Source organism: Acromyrmex echinatior, chromosome 8 (assembly GCF_024713525.1).
Source record: "Acromyrmex echinatior isolate Ae372 chromosome 8, ASM2471352v2, whole genome shotgun sequence".
Classification (NCBI taxonomy): domain Eukaryota; kingdom Metazoa; phylum Arthropoda; class Insecta; order Hymenoptera; family Formicidae; genus Acromyrmex; species Acromyrmex echinatior.
Window position 1 is genome coordinate 1,722,871 of NC_141859.1, and position 22,863 is coordinate 1,745,733.

The following is a 22,863-nucleotide window of genomic DNA, read 5'->3' on the forward strand; positions in this document are numbered from 1 at the left end:
CGTCGAATCTCTTTTCTTCTTCTTTCTTATGTATATACATATTCCTTCCTTTTTCTTAGCCTTTCTGTCAGCAGTAGTAGTATTCAATTTTCTTCAATATTTGTTAAGAAATCCCGGTAGACTGATTATTTTTACCCTAATAAATTCTGAACTTCCTTTTTCTTTGTGTTTCAACCCTCATTTCTAGCTTCGCTATTTTATCTTGCGCGTCTGTAACACTCATCCCTTTCTGCTTTCCCTCCTCCCATTTCCTTCTTCCTTTTTCCTCTATTCGTTTCAACATGGTCATTAAGGCTGGAAATTACATTATATCGCGTATAACGACTGTGCCTGTCAGACACGACAAGGACAATCGCGCCTGCAAAAAGCTGTTAAGAGAGGAATTAAAATGAAATTGTCCTGGTTCCTTTACGAAGAATCGTCTTTGAAGTTTCGCGTTCTTCTGGACGATGTCTCAGTAGCGACAAAAGACTCGGCCGTGAGTTCGCAAAGATTCGCAATTATCAGTGAAATAAAGCTTTGAATAAACATTCCACGCTGAAATTTTCGATAAAGGAAGATTGTTTATTCGCGGTATGAAGAGAGGTTCTTTTTCTATAGTAAACTTTCAATTCAATATTGTGAACTGCATAACTAATTTTTATTTAGTACGTTTACTTATTGCATCAAGAGTAATGAAAGGAAGAAATCAAGTATAATTTGAATATTATTTAAAAACAGTTTTATATAATGTACTTTTATACTTTCTTTTATTGTTAGAAAGAATAATAATACATAATAATACATAATAAAGTTAGAATATATAATTAATTAAGTTTTTTAAACTGAACGATAATTTGCATATTTATTTGTTATGCGAGACCACATGAATTTACCGCTAACACGATTTACAGTAACTTACATCATAAATATACATATCTTAAAACCGTATATCATACCCTACATCTGTCACGCGCAGTAATGGAAAATCTGCTAGTAGTAAAATTACCACTAATGTATAGTTGGAAATAACGTTTTGTGAACCACATGAAAACTCGAGAAAATACAAAATTTTATCGCAGAAAGTAAATCGCAATTAAAGTAGATCCGGTATGTTGCTTATCTACGGGAAATATAATCTTGCTTTTCGCTATTAAATCTGTCGAATGTGCAGCTTTCTAAATTTTGTAAGAAGAAAAAGGACACATTTTATAAATTACAATAATACATTTCTCTTTTTATTGTAAATAATGTTTGATGATATTAGAAAGCGTAGAAGAGTTTGAGAAGTCAGTTGTAATATTTATAACTGATTGAAATTAATATTTGCTGTAATATAAAACACAGAATTATAATTTATTGTAAAAATATTATGAGAATCCATTCCGAAATGAATCCTCTCGATTCAAATTTCAATCCGAATTTCAATACGTTTCTACAACGCGGACGCTTCCATAAATAAATATTGATTTTATAATCTTCTTTTACAACGATTGAGTTTTCTTTTAGCCATCAAATGACAAGAACAAATGCAAAATAAATTTTTGCATATCTATTTCGCCTTTCACATTCGCGATTCAAATCCCTTCCGCTATAACGACCTCCTTGTGCGCGCACCTCATTAACGGGGAAGAAGTCTGATTGTAATTATCGGTGAAACGTCTTGGAACGACCCCGACTTTGCTCGGTTTCTCTAATTGCCAATGGCTTACGAGAAGGAAAAATCATTCTGGAACATCATCTCACTTCTGCAGCTGTCGACAATTACGCCTCATTAGACGACGCGCGTTTTCGCGAATATACGCGTAGGAGTTAACGAGAAATGCACACCCAACGTATAGTTGCGTCCAAGCGTTTTATCATTAAAGGTAACGATCGATCGAGCGGAATATGAGAAAGAGGATAAAAACGGCAACACCCAAAGCACACCGCGTAATACGTTTGCTACGTGACAGAATGTAAAATGTAGAGAAATGATGAATATTTGAAGAAAATATCTTCCATTTTTACCGAACTTTGAGTGAGCGATTGATATTTAATTGAATGCGATCTATTAATAAATTATCGGTCACAAAAAAAAAATCGAAGGACACAAAAGTTGTGAAAAAGTGTTACGGATAGATTATAAATAAGTGAAACGCAGATTGCTTGAAAGTAATATCAAAATCACACAAAATCAATTTGTATGGATAAATATCAAAGGTAAAATAAAATTGCAGTCTTGACGAAAAATGTGAAACATCTTTAATAAATTGTAGTGCATTCCGACAATTTAAAATTGTTATAGAAATAATTAAACTCTCATCATTTATAAATTATAATTACGAAGACGTTTTAAGTTTATTTTATTAATAAAGCGTCTTGAATAATATTCTAAATCTTTTTAATCTGTAAATAGTAGCTTGTTCGATTCATCACGATTTATTTATTAAGTTCTGTGTATGTTTTTGATTAAAACTGTATACTCGTATTAAGTAGCTTGGTAACGAATGCTATTGTATATCTCTTCTTCTTCTTCTTCAAGTGCCATACGCTATCTCAGCGTGTAAGTGCCTCCCTCAGCCCTCTCGTATATCTTTGCGCGTACACTGATCGTACACAATGTATACAATGGGGACCTACAGTTTAAACGCCGTTTCAAACGACAATTTTTGGTAGGGAAGTTTCCTAGGCAAGTATACTAGTTAGTTTGCCATTGCCTTCCGAGAGGAGTTACGAGTGTATGAAAATTTTTTGGTTCTGCCCGGGATCTCTAATAGTATATCAGACAGTGCGCTATCTGCTACATCACACTCGCGTTCTGTATATCTCTACTCAGTTAAATTATATGTACACAAACAATGAAAATGTTCTTGTTTCTGCTTCATATCTTTATCAGCGATTTTGCTTTATTCTCATTATCCTTAGAATGGCATAGAAAAAATTAATTTCTTTTTTCCTTGTTTAAACATTTTTGAGTAGTTTATGCTCCTTTAATCATAAAAAGACTTTGACTCGCAAATAAGTAAGAAAAGATAGTAATTTAATCCATATTTACTTAGTGTCATGGTATTTTTAAAGTAATTATTTTTAAATGTAAGTTAACGATAAATATATAAACATGGCAATTTACAGGATGATAAAGAAGTTTGGCCACAAAGTTTTGTGTTTATCGGATCATTAATGTATATTTCATTCAAAAGAACAAACTTTGAATTCTCTGTTAGGAATATATTATTAAATACGAAAAATATAATAAAAGCCATTATAAAGTCTCCCAGCTAAATAAAGATCTTGAGTTCATCAAGAGATGAAAATTTTTTGGTATTTAATAATATGATACAGTAAGTAATATTAACACTTCAGAATTTGTTTTTGAATATACGTTATTATAGTGTTTTGACATCAAAACGATGACAAATAATCAGCTGTGTAATTTGACAAACATACAAAATTTTGTCACACAAACTTTTTTGTTACTCTGTATATTGATATCGATTTGATTTTAAAAAATTGAAAAAGTTCAAACATAATATCAAAGTCCTTTCAGCAAAATATAATATAAATATAAAGATAATATTTAACAAAATATAATTGGTAATACATAACTGTTTTTTTTTAATTAATTTAAAAATTCAGACTATTAAAAGTTTAGATTTACTAACCTTTCTCGCAATATGCGCCTTCATAATCGCCGGTGCGACACTCACAGATCGGTCCACTGTCTGTAGAAATGCAAATGCCACCGTGCTGACACGGATCGCGAGTTTCACAGGCATCTGTCGTATTCGCCATATTGCGTAAACTCTGTAACAGATATTAGATCATAAAGTTATAACAAATGATATCATTTAATACTTAGATATCAAAAGATATTAATAAAAACATTCAAATAATAATATGGAAATCTTTTTTATAATGAGATTCTTAATGGGATCATGAATAATAAAATTATAACTTTAAATTGGCAACTGTATAGTATAAGTAAAAAATGTTTACATTTAGCATTGAATAGAAAAATATTCCATTTTAATTATATTTCCATTTCAGTTATATTTTCTATGCATGATTAAAAAAATTTATTGTAAAAAAAGGTTTTTTGAGGATTTATGATTATACAGATTATCAAATTAATAATTATTAAATTAACGCAAATATATATGAAAAAGAAGAAATAGAAACAAGTAGTGTTACTGTGCATTATCTAATTAAAAAACGTTACATCATACATTACAGGAACCTGCATAATAGTCAAACTATAAATATTCCTTTATTAAAGGCGTCTTATAAATGCAAATATTCTCAAATTATTCCTATTATTGCGTGCCAACATATTATGCAGCAAACAGATTTTCTGACATGGATATATTAGCTGTAGAAATATAACTTCTTAACATGAATTCAAGAAAGATTCAATGTGCAAGTGGGAGAGTAATATTTACTTATTTTTTTACTTCACGCGGTACTATCTGCGATATTTCAACATTAGGCTGATGCAGCTATTTAAATATTTAATTTATTAAAGTACAAGTATATTTCGTTTTTATGGCATTTGATATTTAACTACTAATGATGCATCTTTTTTACTATTCATATAAAGTACGATAAATACATTTAAGTATATTTAAATTTTGCTTTCATGACATTACATAAAATTTTTATTTAAGCAGCAATGTTGAAAAAATCTCTTTCCGTCTCTGAAATAAATAATAGATGGTACATTTGATATGTTTGCTTGTGCAATATCGCTTGTAATATTCAGTGTGATATTACGCAGCGACGAAAATTAAAGAGAAAGTAGAAAAATAACCTACTTTAGTTTGAAGAAGAGCTCGGCATTTTTTCAATTTACATTTATCTTTATTTCGCGACCTTATACGCGGCTCTTCGGGAGCAACGAATAATAAACGAACGCGGTACGCGCCGTCGCGGTAAACATCTTTTTTTACGATTCATTTATCTTGACAGTGCACTTTCAGCACTGCAACTCACTTTGCACCGTGCACCGTCGCGTTTTAAGTCGCGCAAACGAGATTTTTTTCACTCCCAGGAGCCGGCCGCAACCGACTTTTATGGATGCTCTTTGCACTGAGAATAAGCAGGACGTTGATCTTATTCTTGAAGTTCTTTAACGTTGGTCCCAACTCGATTTGAGTCTGCAAAATTAGATGGAAGGAATTCGTCGCGGATCATTTTGCTTTAATGTAGATTAATTCTAAAAATGGACCATCCAAGAGTTATACCTACATATGTATTATTAATTAGATAATATAATTTTTATAATTAATTTTTAAATATTAATGAGTGAAAATGAACTGATATTCAACACAAATGAGTGAAGAGGGCCATACTCGATCGGGACGAATCTTGTACCTAATGTATTGTATAGATTTTTTTTTATTAACGAAGTATTACACGTATTTTTTAATAAAATGAAAATTTATGAAAAAATTATAGATATTTCTATATTGCATTTAAAAGTAATACAAGTTTGACAATTTATAACCTGCCACTAACCATAACCAGGATCAAAAATTGTTTCTATAATATATGTTTATAAAAAATAAAGATAAAATGAGAAAATTTTTATTCAAATTATAAAATTGCTGCATATTGATCTTATCGAACTTTTATACTATATTATTATATAATATCCGTATATAATGAATATGTAATATATAATATTCATTTTTTTAATGCGGAAAATATAAATTTTTAATTCTAATTATTTTTTGCAAAGACTATACACCTGATACACACACACACACACACACACACACACATATCCTTATAACTTAAAATTTTTTTTGATTGTTAAAAATTTAATACTATCTCTTACATACATTTCATGGAAAAAAATGATCATGCGGTGATTGATAAAATATCCGCAACTGTTTTTTGCGAAAAATTCGTTGAATACTTCCGTTGGAGGATTAAGAATCAAATAAAACCTTAATTTTCGCGAAAACAGCGTTGAACTTGCGTTGAATGAATTATCTTTGTGCAATCGAGCGCCCGCAAATCCGGCCGATAAGACAACTACGGAAATTATGATTCTCATCTTTTGCGCACGATTCTAACTTCTATCGGTAAAGTTCGCGGTACGTACCTGTTTGGCTGGCGGATATAAATATTTAAACTTCCAATTTCTCAAGAATATACCGTAATTTCTATCCAGAAAATCACTCGCGCGTTTGAGGCTAAACTAACAGCCAACGTAAGTGCAAGTTTGCTGTATTATTACTTACTTCTTCGAAAAACGTCGGTCTATAATTAGTCCAATTAATAGCAGGCTTTCTCCTTAGTTATTAATGAGTTATTAATGTCGTTCGTTCTCGGAACGTTTTCTTCGACATTTTTTTATGCTTGATCGTAAAGAATTTAGTCGCTGGAGCGATGCGGATGCACGTGTCAGGTCACGAGGTCAATCGCGCCGCTATGCTCTATTATTGCGACCAGGTTGGATTTGAGAATTGGCAAGTGGCCATCACAGAATAGTAATCTTAGCGATGACGCGAAAGGAGACGATATGGGTTAACTCCGTTATGCATTAAATATGTCAAATGGCAGCATAATGTATAAAGGGATTGAACTTTTTTCTTATTCAAACATTATTATCGAAGAATATGTATTAGCTCTAAATTCTTTCTCGTTTTTTTCGAGCAGATGGTGAATAGAAAAATAGAATATGGTTAGTGCAGTTTTATATAAAACAATTCCATCTGAGTTAGTTTTTTAAGTTGGTTTTCTTTGCTAGCGTTTGTGATACTGAGCACGTCCGCTTTTAATAGAAATTTAATTTCAAATTTAATTATAAGTAGTAGTAGATACAACGTTAAGAAAATAGAATATTTAATGAAAATTAATTAGTGATACTTCTTTTTAATATTTTCTTTCAAGTACTGCGAATTGAATTGAGTTATTGTAGATAAAGTCGAGCATTGTGAAATTAGTCTAATACATATTTGTTTCTAGGCTAAGATACAGAAAGGGTAAAAAGACTGAGACTAACGAGTATAGACTGTACGAGTATATGGCCAACTAACCAAGCCTGCTTAACGAGTCGACCGCATTAATCATATTGAGCCATGCGGCGCAGAGGATTGTTAACGAGATTTCCTGCGAGAAAAGCTAATTGACGTCTAGTCGCGGCAAATTGCATTTTCGATATGACCCCGGCTTAGCCGTTCCAGGCCTCTTTCCATATTAAAATAACACGGTTTATTATTTCGGGACTCCGAAAACTGACCGGATACATTAACTATATAATATTAATTGATCGTTTGTTTTAATTAATTAAATGTACTTATTTTAATTTTTGCTGTTGCAATTAAGCATTGTTAGCTAATAAGATTAAGTATTATCAAAATTAGTGTTTTAGCTTGTAAAGATAACAAATGATAAATTATATGATTTTGTGATTAGAGAGAAACACACACAAGTAATTTTATTTTCAAAGCAGATTTGAATAAATGTAGGTATTCGGAACAGAATAAAAGTTTTGTACAAACTTCTTTCTACATATTCAAAAAATTAAAAAAATATATAATTAAAAGTTTAGATCTTCAGATGATAACACTGTTCGATAAAAGTTACTTTTTTCTCTTCGAAGCGGATTTTTTTCTCAAAGAATTTTTTCACGCTGAACACATTTTGCTACGCAAATTCCTATACCATCGGCATTATATGTTTAGCGCAAAAAAAAAAATCTTTAAAATGTCTATTATAATACTTCGGAAAGAATTTGATTATTGAATAACATACGATTTTCTAAATTCTACCGTTTCTAAATTTTACCAATTACAAATTAACCTTCCGCATGATTACAGTTACTTTTCTTTTCGACATCAGTTTACATAAATCAACTTGAGCAATTTACGGAACAAAATTAATTAACTGCAATTAATCCAACGTGTACGACGGAATTCGGTAAAGACAAAAGCTGCATGATGTTTATGAACTATGCCCAGCATAGTTGTGTAAAGTATGTCTACTGTTATACGAACCACAATGCAAGAGAAAATACTCGAATAAATCAAGCGATTTAATTTCAACGGGATTACACGGCTCAATCGGCCCATCCTCACGTCGGTAAGTTTTCCATTCCGGCATGTAACGGTAATCTACCTATATCTGTAGAGTAGCTGACCGTAAATTTGGATCTTCTTCAAACTGAATCGTTATTCTTCGATTATGAATTGAAAAATCGATCGTTCTTAGAAACGTTATTGCACATTATACGCGTAACCGGTAAATTCTCTGCGTAGCATGTGCGATTCTATAAAGCGTTCAGACGTGACTATCATGAAACACGTATAACATAAGATGCAGAGCGAATCTGAGCGATTACGTATGCGTCGCTAGAAACGATACAATTTTCGTGCGACACGAGTCATCCTGTCTCCGAGGATGCACATCCCAGGTGCAATGTGCATTCTTCCGACCGCAGAGCGTACCGCGAAATACGCCTGGGAACTCGGGGCCGCGGCAACTCTGATAAAGTCGGAAGAAGGGGTCTTGTACCCCGACCCGTCAGATTGTCGACAGAAACTCGGGCAATAAATAAGGCACCCACTGCGCAACTGTGGGAGCAACTGCATCTCTGCGTGCCGGTGCAGTATACGAAACTGCGCCGTGCCAAAACTGCGCTATTTGGTTTTGACCGCGAACACGGGAACCCCGGACAACCTCCGGGCATAAACCAGCAGAGATACAGAATAAGTTGCATCAAAGGGAACTCGCTCGTTCGCTAAAGTTTGGGGCGGGTTGCGCGGTGCAGTTTACCGAATTAACAACCGCGATGGCTAACCGCGTTAGAATCAATGCAGCGCGATAGTATCAACTTGCCGATTGCATAATTTATTCGTTACTTCATTGATTACTGTCGCTCTGTGAGCAAGTACATCTGCAAAATCAACTCTCCCCTTGATTTCCGCAAAAAGTTCATTTGGCGCGCGCGCACAACAGAAATAAAAATATTATCATTATAATTAATTTTAAATTAAAACGAAAAAAATGCTTCAGAAAATTAATATTCTAATTAAAATGGAAATAGCTTTATTATTAGCTGATTATGTATATTACGACAAAAATATTAGCATGTTTATTAATTTGTTATCACGATTTTTGCTAATTACTATACATTATTATACATGAAATATAAAATTAAATGCTATTAATTACTTAATACGAATATGTAAAAATATACATATATTTGTAAAAATAGAAGATACACAGATATCCTAATGATATAACTTTGAGAAAAACGTGAACATAAAAAATTTGCGGTTTTATATTTGGTTAAATAAATATATAAAGGTTTATAACAAAGTTCGACGTTGACTTTGACTAAAATCGGAAAAGTCTGCAACTTTATTCCACTTAAACTTTAAATCTTTCTATTAAACTCGACCGATTTCTTGAATCTAATAAAAATTCATATTAAAGTTCTGCATGCGTACTATATGCAGTGGTTGCGACTATTTGAAATGTTCGAAAACATTAATGTTAATCTAATCTAAAAATCTTGCACATGATGTTATTCAGTAAAACACTTTAATCATAGCAAGAAATCGTAGCGTATTACATTAAAAGACAAATCTTTGCCTTGTTAACACATGGTTTTAATTAGTATAATGGATACTGTAATCAAATCACAATATAACAATGTGTGGACAGCATAAGTACTGGAATATTACCTGAAAAATTATTATAGTTTGAGAATAATGAATTCAAACAATACATTTTTATTTATTCTATATTATAAGAATACGGGAAATTTTTAAAAAATACAAAGTCTATCTTTATTTTTTTAAATATGAGCAGCATTATGTTTTCATTTCATTTTAAAAGATTTTGCAACACTCATATGAGTATAAAGTCATACATATACTTTTTATAAAGTCATATATATGATTTTGTAAAAAGCTATAAAATAAATATATGATAAAATTGGAAATATTTTCATAAGCTTATAATTTCTAAAAACACATGCCACACAAAAAAGTTTTGTTGAAGCGTTATCTAAAAATTTAGCTAGATAAAAAACCTGAAAATGTTATTCAACCATCAAAATAATTATGTAGGACGCTCAAGCTGGTTGCTAAAACTTTTTGCAGCATTGTTCATTGCTAAATTTTGGGATACTTCAACAAAATTGTTGTTTTCAAATGGCATTTGAAAACTTTTTTACATCAAACAACTAATGTGTGTACATGAATGCATATACACAATCTGTGTTACTAATTGTAAGAGCAAAGAATATTTAAGCTTCAACCACATTGTGCATTTGAAATTTAATAGTAAATTGTGCTCAAAGAGGCACGAAATATACGCACATTCACCGCTGTAACATCGCTCGAGATGTTAGGCGAGTGTTCCGCGGAGTTCTCGGCGGTATAACAGTTGAACGCGATGTCGCGGTGTTTCGAGTTTCGCCATGCTTCGATACCGCAGTCTAGCCGCCCGAATTCGCGGATTTGTTTCTAGGCAGCCTTGTCGTCGGCTTCCATTAAGGAATACGTGGTAAATCTTTGGGCCCGCGATCCTTCACACACACGGGATATGGCGAAAGTTTGCAAACCGATTCCGAGACTTGTCACGGAGTTTACGATATATATCCACCTCTTGCCCCCGTAGTTTCCATCCAATTCCTGTGCACCACCGGCACCTCGTTTCCTCGAGATGTTGCCGATGGCGCAACGAAATTTACCGGCTAGTCAGGACTCTGGAAAGGGTTGGAATTGAATCGAAGACATTCTAATCATTGTATATTTTTAGTTTTAGTCAGCCTCAGTTTTAACAGTTTCAGTTAATAGTGAATATATTAAAAATTAAGTTAAAAATTTGTATGAGATATTTGGTCATTAATTCTAATTTTATAATTTTTCGCAATAAATTTATTACAGTTTTTTAGGATTAATTTGGGAAATTTGGGGGAATTATTAATATTTCAGATTAATTGCGTTGAAAATCCGACAACCATATCGGCACGCAATTATCATATCTGAAATTAATTCATTTATATATGTATAATAGTTCAACATCTTAACATTCAGACCGTAGTGGCGCTTCATATTTAAAGTAATCTAATTTTATATATTTTTCTGAGGAAAAATAACGTTTGATACGAAGAATAAAAACATAACACTTGTTTCGTTCACGTAATATCAAATTTTTTCAAGAGAAATATATCATCAGTGAGTGAAAGAATTAAAATCTTTAATTGAAAAAAATTTCAATTTAATTAATTCTTAAATATTTGTTTTATAAATGAAAATGTTATCTGAATTTTTTTTAAAGCTTTACGTATATTCGTCAGCATAATGATGGTTAACTATAATACAGAATCTCATAAAATATCTTTATCTCTTTTGTATTTTGTTCCACACAAATGAATAATGTTTATTATTCTGTTAATTTTTTATATAATTATGCGGATAAAAATTAATAAACTATAGAAATTTTTAAAGATATATGAAACGCGTTTATGACCTTATTATTTTTCATTCTGTATTATTATGTGAGTTGGATCGAAATGTAATTAAGTGCATTAGTTAAGTAAAGTGGGTGTTTAATAGCCTGGGGATTCATTATTATTAATTGACTTTAAGTGCGACGCGGAAAAAAAGATGCAAGAATTCGCTGTATGTTGAACGAAATCGGGAACCAGGACCATTCGACCTGCTCATTACCATATCTCCCATTTTTTCGTCATTATCCGCGTGTAATTATGGAGGCCCTAGTAGCATGTGAAAATTGTTTTAACGAGTTGCAGAGATTGCGGTGTATAACAACCATCTCCGTCTGCAAAGTACTTTAACCCCCAACCGGAAAATAACTGGAGGAGGCCGGAAACTAAATACGTTACTGCGGCCCATTACAGACTTTTGCGTACGTACGAAAGAGGCGTACATTCGCCATTTTCTCCGTACCTGATGAATATTACCAGCCGTTACGCCCATTTTCTAGCTCTGATTGAGAAAGAAACGCGATATTGAAATTTAATTGCAGATTTGAAAACGTATATATACATATCGAAAACGTATATATACCTATATATATATATATATATATATATATATATATATTAGGTGTTGGAATTAATTCGTAGCGTTTTACAAGTGATGGGAAGTACTTTCATTAATGTATTTTTTAATGCTCATGTGAAATAAATAACATTCTTTCATTAAAAACGCTACGAATTAATTCCAACACCTAATAATATCATTTGTTTTTATGAATTCGTTTTTCGAAATGCATCATAGCTTCGAGAAGAAATACTCAATTTATCGCGATGTAGTTGCGCAATGGTGCATTATCTAATAATACTGTTTTATTACAAAGTTTTTATTCTTCTGTTATCTTGAAGAAAGGACAATCTTTGAGATAAAAAAATTTAATTTAACAAAAAATCATTATTCAGGTCAGTTGTTCACAACTAAATATCTATCTTTCGACATCGCGAATCTTTCTCTGTTCTACTTCCTATTCTGTAATATTCTTCGACGGTTTCTGATTTATTTACCGCGAACAATCGATACGATTAGCTTTCCAGACATTTGCTCTGAAGAGCGATGGAAAGTTTCCGAACAAATACGAGCTCCATTATTTCACTGAGAGTTCATTATATATTCATTTTGCTGCGAACGTGCCACGGCATTTCTATCGAATGCGAATTTTTCGATCTGTACTATCAAAGATTTCCGTGATCGCATGATCGTGATGCCGATATGCCTGTGGAACAAATTTAAGAAACGATAAGACACAATTTTTTTTGCTGTATTTTAATTAACGTATGTTGATATTATCTGCGGATATATGTAGAAAAGATCATCATGTTTTTAACAAAAGATTACAGATTTGAAAGATGTTTATATTATTTAATTTTTTTTTAATAATTATATTTATTTACTAGAAATTACTATGTGAATTTGTTGTAAAGTTTTTAGCATTTTAGTGCAGTTTTATATTAGAGATTTTACACATAAAAAAATTATATTAATTTTTTGTATATTCTACATAGAAAATTTTATGTTAATACTAAGAAATGTTGAATATCAATTTAACACAAAGTATTTAAATAAAGTATTTACATTATGTTAAATTAATATATGTTAAATAACTTGAATATGTTCAAAATTTAACACAATTTTAACAACGACTTGAGAGGACTAATTTTAATATAAATACTAAATGTTTTTTATTGTGTATGTGAAAGTTCATCAGTAAAAAATAAACCAGTTTCTTTGTTTGTTATAAATGTGTTAAATTTATCATTACAGTGAAATACTAAAAATAGCAAAATTTAAAACATAATTTTCAGGAATCATAAATATTATAATTACAACAAAATTGTATTCGTTGGCACGGATTAAATAAAATATGTCTAGGATTCTTTTAGTTAAGAACTTATTGCTAAATGATTGCATTATTTAATTTATACTTAGTCTACATTTTCCAATTAAAACTATATTTTAAAATTAACAATAGTTGACTGAAATTGCGCAATTATCTATTAATTATTTACATAAAACGAATCCAATATAAATCTATTTTGTCGAATTCAAATTGCGACTAAATAAACTAATTTATTGGATGTGCAATACAAGATAGAAAAGTTCCACGTTTCTCATTTCTGATCTGACAAGTATAATATGTTTGCAATTATAGAGGCCAGAAACTTTAACATTTAATCGTACAGTTACGATGTAACTTTTAGACGAACTTATCGTAGTGCCTCAACAAATTCTAATTACGATCAATCTTTTTTTCCGCTCTTTTCGCGGTATCCTTATTCAATGGGGGCGTCTAACTTCGTTCTGTACATGGCTCGACCGTATTACGGGCGTGATTACGAAAGTTGTCAACTTGATTAAATGGTTCTGCTTCGGTCGAAGTTGGCTCAAAGGGATAATCGTGTGAGGTGTCCGCCCGGAGCTACGCTAGAACTTTCTTAAACTGGACGGAGATTGGAAGACTCGTTTTCGCGAAGGGAATTCGGCGATACTGTTTCAGCCACGGTATCAACGCTGGCATAATTATATGCTACCGGAACTTTGTAGGTAAAACTTTGAGTTTTTCTACGTTAAAGCGAATCCTACCGTATCTTTTATTTTGTTGTTACGCGAACAGAGTGTATTAACTCTACTTTATTTAATTATACCACGTTATAAAAATGCAAACGCTGTTACGTACGTAACAGCTTTCGGAAATTTTTAGTAAATAACGAATAATGTACCCGCGGGAGAAACTTGAGGTAAATCCTCATCTGATCGTATATATACATATATACTTAACAAGAGAAAGTGGTGCTTATTAAATAGGAGTATTACTGATTTATGAGTATCCAGGGACAAGAATTATTGCGAATAATACAAACATAAATTTACTAATACTTATAAATATTACATAAATGAACGGTTGTGCTAAAATACCTAAAAGTTTAGTTACATACAGATCTAAAAATAATTTGCTTAATTACCAAAATAATTATGTAGGATGCTCAAACTAGTTATTAGAATGTCAAAATTTATTTTGCAGCATTGCTAGTCACATTTGAGTTTTCTACATAATTATTTTTATAGTCCAACAAAATTCTTTTCAGTATTTAGCTAAAATTTGGATACTGCAGCAAAATCGTTTTTTTTTTCCATATATAGTCATATTTGCATGCGACAGCCTAATATTTTTTTGGACGAAATAAAATTTTCATATAAAATTCCAGATCAGAGAATGCAAAGCGTTAATATTTTTAATCAATAATTATTATGCGCGACTTAGTTTCTACGCGAGAGAGCTTTACTGGTGAGATTTATAAGCGCGGAAATGAAATCAGAAAATGAGCCTCGCGCGATCAAGGGCACTGTGACACGAATTCGGGGAGGTAGTAGCGAGGTTTAAACATCGTCGCCAACAGGGCCGATTATTAAATCGTGCGGCTATAAATTTCCGCGCAATTTCCCGCGAAACTTAGTCAATTTCCACGAACGTGAATTCGCACGCCCGTGCTAACAAATATTTATTCACATACGCCTATTCGGTACGCGTATTTCGGATTACTTTTTAATTCGCGATACCGCGGTTCATTTCTAGATTGTCACACATTTCTTTACTTTACTTTATTAAGCATTTGAAAAGAAAGAAGATAATTGTAGTCAGACTTGCAATTATTTTAAGTGAATCAGAGTAATGTATTAGAAGTCCATGCGAATGGCGTGATAAGATCACATAAAAATAAATTACAATCCCTTCTTTGCTTTTAACAAGTGGCTGCCACATAAATCTATAATTAAGAACCCTATACGACGTAGAATTTAGAAGCTTACCCATGCAGCTCACTTAGAGATCTCAAAGGGCCAATCAGCCTAATGTAAATTTGTACCTAGCCTTAATGCGAGTTAGAAGATCAAGCCATGCCTGTGGGATACCGTCGACGGAGGACGCTTCGTTAACAGGTGATCGTAATGAAGCTTGTATCGTATCGACAACGACATTTTCCATGCCGGCGTTAAGTCGTGTAACTTCGTTTGACAGTGTAATCATTCTCCCGACGGGACGATGTAATACCGTGGGATTGATAGTTCCGCAGGTGAACTCTATCTTCGAGTAGCAGATACCGGGTTCGACGTCGAAGCTAACCCATTTTTTTCTACTGCAATGCGGCACGATGCAACTAAGTATTACATTACGTTACTCGACTCGCTATGACTAAATATCTCATCGTAAGTGCCTTTCCGTGTGAAGTATTTTTATTGCGCTTAACTTTTCAGTATGCCCGCGTGCACTCTGATTTATTGGCGTTATGAACAGACTTTCGAGTACAACTTTAACAAAGAAATTTATATCGAGCGCGACGATCCACTCACGCTCACAATTTTTTACACCGAAAAAAATGACTTTTACGTGGATAATACATGTAAACTAAATAAAAATTCTATTTAATATTCCTCGAAATGATCAATTTTTAATGTACGAATAGAAACATCTCATGTTTCCACTAATAAAAGCGGAAAATTATATGCAGAAAAATTGGAAACTTTACATAAATTATAATATTTTAAAGCATGTATTTATATATGTATATAAAGTTAAAACATACTTAATTAAATCGCGGTTTTTTCATTTTTATATACGATAATTTTATATGTGATTTACGCGACAGTACGACATTATATATTTGAGTGATGTCAAGTCGTGGAGCTTCACGTCATTGGGTGACTTTATCATGATTGGCTGTTAATCGAGCGTCCCTTGAACATTAGCTTATCGTTCGACCCATTAAGATCGGAATGATTAGAGATGAGCCACGGTATCTGTACCGTGCACAGTGTTATCAAAGTCCACACTGAGATATGCCTTGTAACCTGATCGTTCACTAATCAGGACTTTGGACCTTCTAATTTGCAGCAAACTTGAAACACGCGAACCCAAATCCACCTTTGATATTAATCCACTCATGCTCGTATTTTCGAAAATATCTGCTCTGGTCTTCATGCTGAACTTTAACAAACTTTATTGATCCATAGCCTTGCATTCAGCATTTACACACCGCTTAACAGTTTTCATCAAGTTCTTTGGTCACCGTAATTAGAAGTTTTTAAGTCTAGTTAAAATCAAATCAGAAATTATAAAAGTATTAATGTTTAATTGCATTTGTATAAATGATATATATATATTTAATTATAGAAATATCTTTTCAAATTTATAACATTTTTCGCAATCCTAAATTACAAATCGCATTTTAATTTGAATCACTTAATGTAATTAGTATATTTAATTTTTTGAGACATTTTGTATTTTTAATATGATTTTTTTGAATTATTAATAAATATAATTGAATTGTTAATAAAATGCAAAGATATAATTATTTCAATTAAATGATCAAAGAATAATATTCATAACATTTAGTTCCATATCATTTAGTTATTTATTATTAAAGATTTATTTGTTAAAAATTAATACTTCTCAAAAAAAAAGTAAACTTTTATTTTACGTAATATTAGCTTATTAAATCACAGTTTTTTTATCGATTCTTTGAATTACAATTGTCAACACTATTGTCATTTAATCAGCTTGATTTTAACTTTAACAAAATGTGTTTCGCAGAAATGCTACTGCATGCACGTGAAATGAACATCTCATTTGACGTAGACACGTAAACAATTATTTGCTAGAGTTCTGATGAAAATACCGCTTTGCTAGGCGCTCAATAGGTCAAACGTAAAGAGAATCAAATATGGCGAGCACGAAAGGGCAGGTAGTTATGTGCATGGATGGTTGAGGGAATGTGTACATATAACAGAAATGACACAGTTAAGGTTCATCCAAATTGAAGCACGCGTGTACTACAACGTATGAGTGTGCACTGCCCTCAGCTTAAAAGCTTCCTGTTTAAACTTGTGCAACTTCTCAGCGCGTATACATGTCCCAGAGCTATTTCACTTTGTTTAGGTTTTGTTGACAGTCTCACAGACGATCCTCTCGTAATAAAAATTTGGATGTTTTATTGCATTTTATTACATTGTTTCTTAATCATTTTCTTAATATCTTTCTCCCTGCAGTTAAAATAAGGATAATTTTAAGTAAATCAAAATTGATATTAAATTAGGTAGAGAGATTTTTAGACAAGCAATATAATTACGTATTATGATTTACAAATTTGAAACGCTTTATGTTTGGAGCAAACTTCATTTAGTATCGTGCAAAAAATATTTAAATTTAAATTAATTTAAATTAAAATTTGGATGATTTGTAAGTTAATAGGTTATATTCATAATATGTAATTTTACATAAAATATAACTTATAATATCTCTTCTCTGATTCCATCTTTTGCTACATTCTGATGTATAATACAAATATGATTAATGCCAAATTTTACAACATCTACTTATGAATGTAATCAACCTTTATTACAAATATTGACTTACGCTCCATATAATTATGAATTAAAACGCACGTAAGAATACCATACGTTTTGCTACGCGTATGTCACTTATGTATGCTACGCTCGTGAGAGAATGAAGCCAACCGAGTACTCAGGATGTCACTTTATCGGACTGACTATAATTCCGAACGATTTCCGCGAGGCAACTGAAACAACCGAGAAGCTCGTTTGCAGTGCTCGTATTGCCGCCATAAACGTCGCTCCGAGGAAATCGAGTTCTTGCTTAAATCGGCGCGAAAGTTCCGTTGTCTTGAGAAAGAAAGAAAATAAACGACGACGGTGTATTTGCAACAGGGTATTTGCTAATATCCGACTTCTGCCCGATTATAAGCGCTCAATCAACTAAATTAGATAATCTGAAAAGGAAGGAAATTTCAAATTTCTTTAGATCAATTTTATAACAACTCAACTCATGCCAGATTAATTTAATTATTTTGATTATATTGATTTTAATCATACTAACACATAACGACTATAAAATGTCGGATATATTTGTAAAATTGGCCATTAAATATTACAATTTATTTAGTAATGCGGCACAAATTAGAGATTATTTTTTTCTCGGACATTAAGTATGATAGTCATCGGTCGATTCTTCCGGTGCGTTAATAGATCTATTACGTTAATTGAAATATTCGACCGAGGCCGAAAGTTTCAGATTTATTAATGTTTCACACATCGCAAATTACCGGGCTACGAATTGGGTCACGTTTAGTCGTGACGAATCTAAGACGGTATCTCTCTTGTTGAAACATTCAATCCTAGTGAGAAGTTAGGTGATACCCGTGTTCTTCATGCTAATAACGTAATAGTAGCAAAGCTTAGACCCTTTAGTTAATTAATCACAGCTTGGCGTAACAAGAGGAAATAAGATAAAAACGGAACAGATGAATCAAACTGGACATCTGTCTATTATAACTGAGATATTAATCATCTAATTTTAACTTTATGAAAAAAATATTTGAAAATTACTGTGATTATTGCAGAAATAAACTCATAATTGTAATGTTAAAGATGAAGTGTTGAATCAAAATGCTGTGAAATTAATATCGAAATTTAGAATATATGATTTACGTATTTATTTCTTTGAAATTTAATTTGCGAAGAATCTTTTTTTTAAATACATTTCCAGCTTTAAAATTATAGATATTAATGAATATTAATTGCATATTAAATTATTAATCTTTTCGACATTATACATTATAAATTGTTTTAAGGATTAGTCCCATCAAATGGAAGGGGGATTGATGTTATAACAATAAACAATCATATTCTTTTATTGACGCAATGCCTTTTATACAGTATTATATTATTAGGGAAGCTATTTACGTAATTAATTTGTACTTGCAATGTCTATCGTTGAAAATAGAACAATCGTAGTAATATTCACCATTTCAACCGAGATATTGGATTTCTCTGTCTTTCACGAAAATGGATAGATGTCTAGTTTGATTTACCTAGTTTTACTTACATTTCTCTTATCAAAGATATATCAATATCACAATATATATACACGAAAGCTTTCCCTTATACATACATTTTGCTAATAATAACAATCTGGTCTCTTACTACTTAAGGAGTTGCATCCGCTGTTAGGGATATTAATTATTATTACGTAACGGTCTGTTTTTGCATTTCCAGTGTAAATCAGCAAACTCACGAGACCAGAACCCGAGAACTATTAGGATCTAAAGTTTAGTGGTAAACTATCAGAGAATTATGCCGCATCATGTTCTCTCATAAATGATATTGTTGATATTATAGTATTGAAACTTTCGGCTCTGTCATCATATATTCCTCTATCATCACATATCCTTCTACTGAACTTTGAACGAAACACCACGGATATTATAGTATGAAATAAATAAGTAGAGCAGCGTTAACGGAGTAGATACACTTTTTGTTTTAGCCTCGCTTTTTCTTGTTCGTAATAGGCGAGATTAACCTCGAACCAGCTGCAGGTACATCCAGTGACGGCTTATTCCGCCATTCTGTTCCATCTGCTTCTCTTTTTTTCGAGCGTGCCAACTGCCAGACGGTGGCAATCGGATAGCAAAAGAAGTTAATTGAAAATAAGATAATGTCCGGTAGCGTTGGTCAAAATCGGGGGATGATGGGGCACGACGAATAAGACTGGACTGCAATCTCTTAATTAAGTCGAGCTTTCTGCTTACATGTGCGCCGGAAAATTACAGATTTGAATGCCAGAATTATTCTTCTTTGAATAAAAGTATCGACATACTAAAATATTTAGAAAAAAAAAGTTTGTACGTCAATTATTTATAATTACGTTTGCAGATTTGCATTAGTTGATTTAATAAATTGCCAAAAGTAATATAAACATTAAACAATAAATTTTCTTTTCTCTATAAAAAATTTTAAGGTTTATACTTCAATATTCTCTGTGTATAAAATTCTTTCGTTATGAAGATATGAAAAAATTTATTTCCTTTTTTAATTAAACAGTTATAACAAAATTTCGGATAAATAAGAATAAAGTTTAAAAAAGATATTACATGAAAATATTGTGAAAAAATCTATTAGAACAGAAAAAAAATAAATTTTAATTAATTATTTATTATATCAATACATTCTATATTTCGTTATTCTACATTTTTTATTTAAATATTATTAACTTCAGTTTCTTTATTCTTAGTTAATAAGTTGCTAAAATTTTTACGTTGTTAAATATAAAATTTTTTAAATTTTCTTGGGGAAGAGAGGGAGAAAATTTTAATTATTCCCGTAAAGATATTCCGGGAAGATTCTCTGGGATACGGTAGTCAAAATGCACCCGATTACCTCAAATTAGTCCGGAAATTATAATAACGTTAACGCCACGTGAACGTAAATTAAAAATAATACGATGAATTTTTTTATATTTACTCATCCAAATTATCAAGCACCGACTATAAGATAATAGTAAAGCCAAGAGTGGAAGCACGGTAATAACAACGATAAGTTTCGATTTATAGTCTCCAGCACTATATGAATAACTTTACATAACATAAATATGGTAATCGCAGCCATAAAATTTCAATCGTGCGGTTATAGCAAGTTCGTCCGCCGCGAGTTTTCACTCGCAGCACCCGCGAACTGGAGCACAAGCAGCACAGGACGAATATAAAATACATGAGAGCAGGCACAGTTTCTTTTTTTCCAAGAGAGAATGATAATAACTCCCTGGATTGTTGTTGATTTATTCTTATTACTCTCTCTGTTCGAGTGAATTTCAAAATCGAGGATATGTTAACCTGAGTATTCAAATTATTCGGTCGGTCTTATTTTCATACATGTGTACATAAATGAGCTGATTTAATTAATCTATTTTCCAAATAAACGATTCTAACAAAAATTCGTTAATAATAATTCCGTTCACCGTATTTTGTGTGGTAGAGGATTTTTTGAAAAAAAAAAAAAAAATGTAAATTTAACATTTTTCTGCTCAAATAGTAAAATTTCAATCGCGATTTATGCTCGCCGAACAAGTTTTCACTTCGCAGGGCGAATTGCCTTCGCATGAATCGTCGGAAACGAATATAAAGCGCAGACGCGGTCGTTTCCTTTTTTTTCGCGAAGGAGTCGAGTGGTACACCGGGGAAATCTACCGAGTAGTTATTAAAATTCCATCCACGTCGTGATCGCGCAACGACGAAAACAATCTCGAACGCGGCGGATTTTTGCTACCAATTTTTCTCGCCGCACGTTCGCCTACCCAAATTGGAATTTTCAGCTGAGAGGCGAGCATTATCGCGAATTATACTTGCTCCACTGTCCAGGGTGGCCCTGATACGCTGCGGGTATCATTAAATTATGTGTGATGAACGAAAGTACTTATCATAACGGCCGCATAACGATAATGTCTTTTATCTTTGAGCTGATAAAAGTTTCCATCTTAATCCAAAAAATCTATTTTGAATAATTATTTTTTAAAGAAGTTAAAGATCACGCCTTAATCTCTCTCTTTTTCTCTCTCTCTCTCTCTCTCTCTCTCTCTCTTAAAATTTATTCCTTTTCATTAAAAATTTTATGAAGATCATTATCAAATAATTTCTAGATATAGATAGTACTTCTCTTAATACTTATAGAAGTAACCGAGAGATTATTGACTTCCCCCCCCTCCACTCTCCTCCATTTCTATTTTAAATTAATATTATATCTCTTGTATCATAAGTACTATTCTAAAATGTTTTACTTTTTAATAATTAGATTTTTATACTGATGAAGTCTATATGGTTTTATCATTTTATTTTTGTAATTCACTCGGTTCTTTTTTAATGACTAAAAACGTTATTTATGGATTTATAAAATCTATTATTTAGTTAATTTAAAAATGTTTCTATAAAAAGTATAATAGGATACATAAAATAGAGCTAATCTAAATCTATTATTTCTTTACATTCATAACATTATGTATTTATCCAACATTCTAAAAGCTCTTATCTACACCTTTCAGAATGCTTACATTAATATTCACTCTTCAGAAACGTTAAGAGAATAATTATATATATTATTTGAAATAATATTAAACGTAAGACATTCAAAAGGAATGAAAATGGACTGTGAAAGTGTTGATATTGCTCAGTATTGTAGGTAATTATATTCAATCTTCGAGTTATATTTTAATCTGTAATTCTGAAATATTGTCTATATCTGGCAAAATTTTCGGAAGAATAGCTCGACCGGTAAATGTTCAGCTGACTATCTCTCGAGTGGAATGGCGAGTTTCGCTATTTCTGAACAAATTCGGTCGTCGCGTGTCTTCTCCTCTCGGTACAACCCGCTGATATCACGAGCCATGGCTTTTATTATTTTTCAACCGACGAAGTTTTCTCGCGAGCGCGCCATGGAATTACAACTATCCTCGAAAAGACATCTTCGTCGGGCTTTGTTTGTAATTTCCATGGAACGAGCCCCTAGAGAAATTTCTGTCCGTGTATTACTTGGATGGTATCACAAA

At 31.9% G+C, this 22,863-nt stretch overlaps 2 protein-coding genes across 7 annotated transcripts in view; one reads left to right on the forward strand and one right to left on the reverse strand.

Moving 5' to 3' along the window:
- Nucleotides 1-22,863, reverse strand: part of Nrx-1 (neurexin 1) — a 235,051-nt gene that overhangs the window by 133,702 nt on the left and 78,486 nt on the right. For all 4 annotated transcript variants that reach the window (XM_087408980.1, XM_087408981.1, XM_087408979.1 and 1 more), the window contains exon 3: nucleotides 3,624-3,765. In XM_087408980.1, coding sequence (XP_087265106.1) covers nucleotides 3,624-3,765 — 142 coding nt within the window. The remainder of the gene's footprint in view (nucleotides 1-3,623; nucleotides 3,766-22,863) is intronic.
- LOC105150793 (uncharacterized) overlaps nucleotides 1-22,863 on the forward strand; it is a 160,542-nt gene that overhangs the window by 4,589 nt on the left and 133,090 nt on the right. The gene's annotated exons all lie outside the window — the stretch shown is intronic.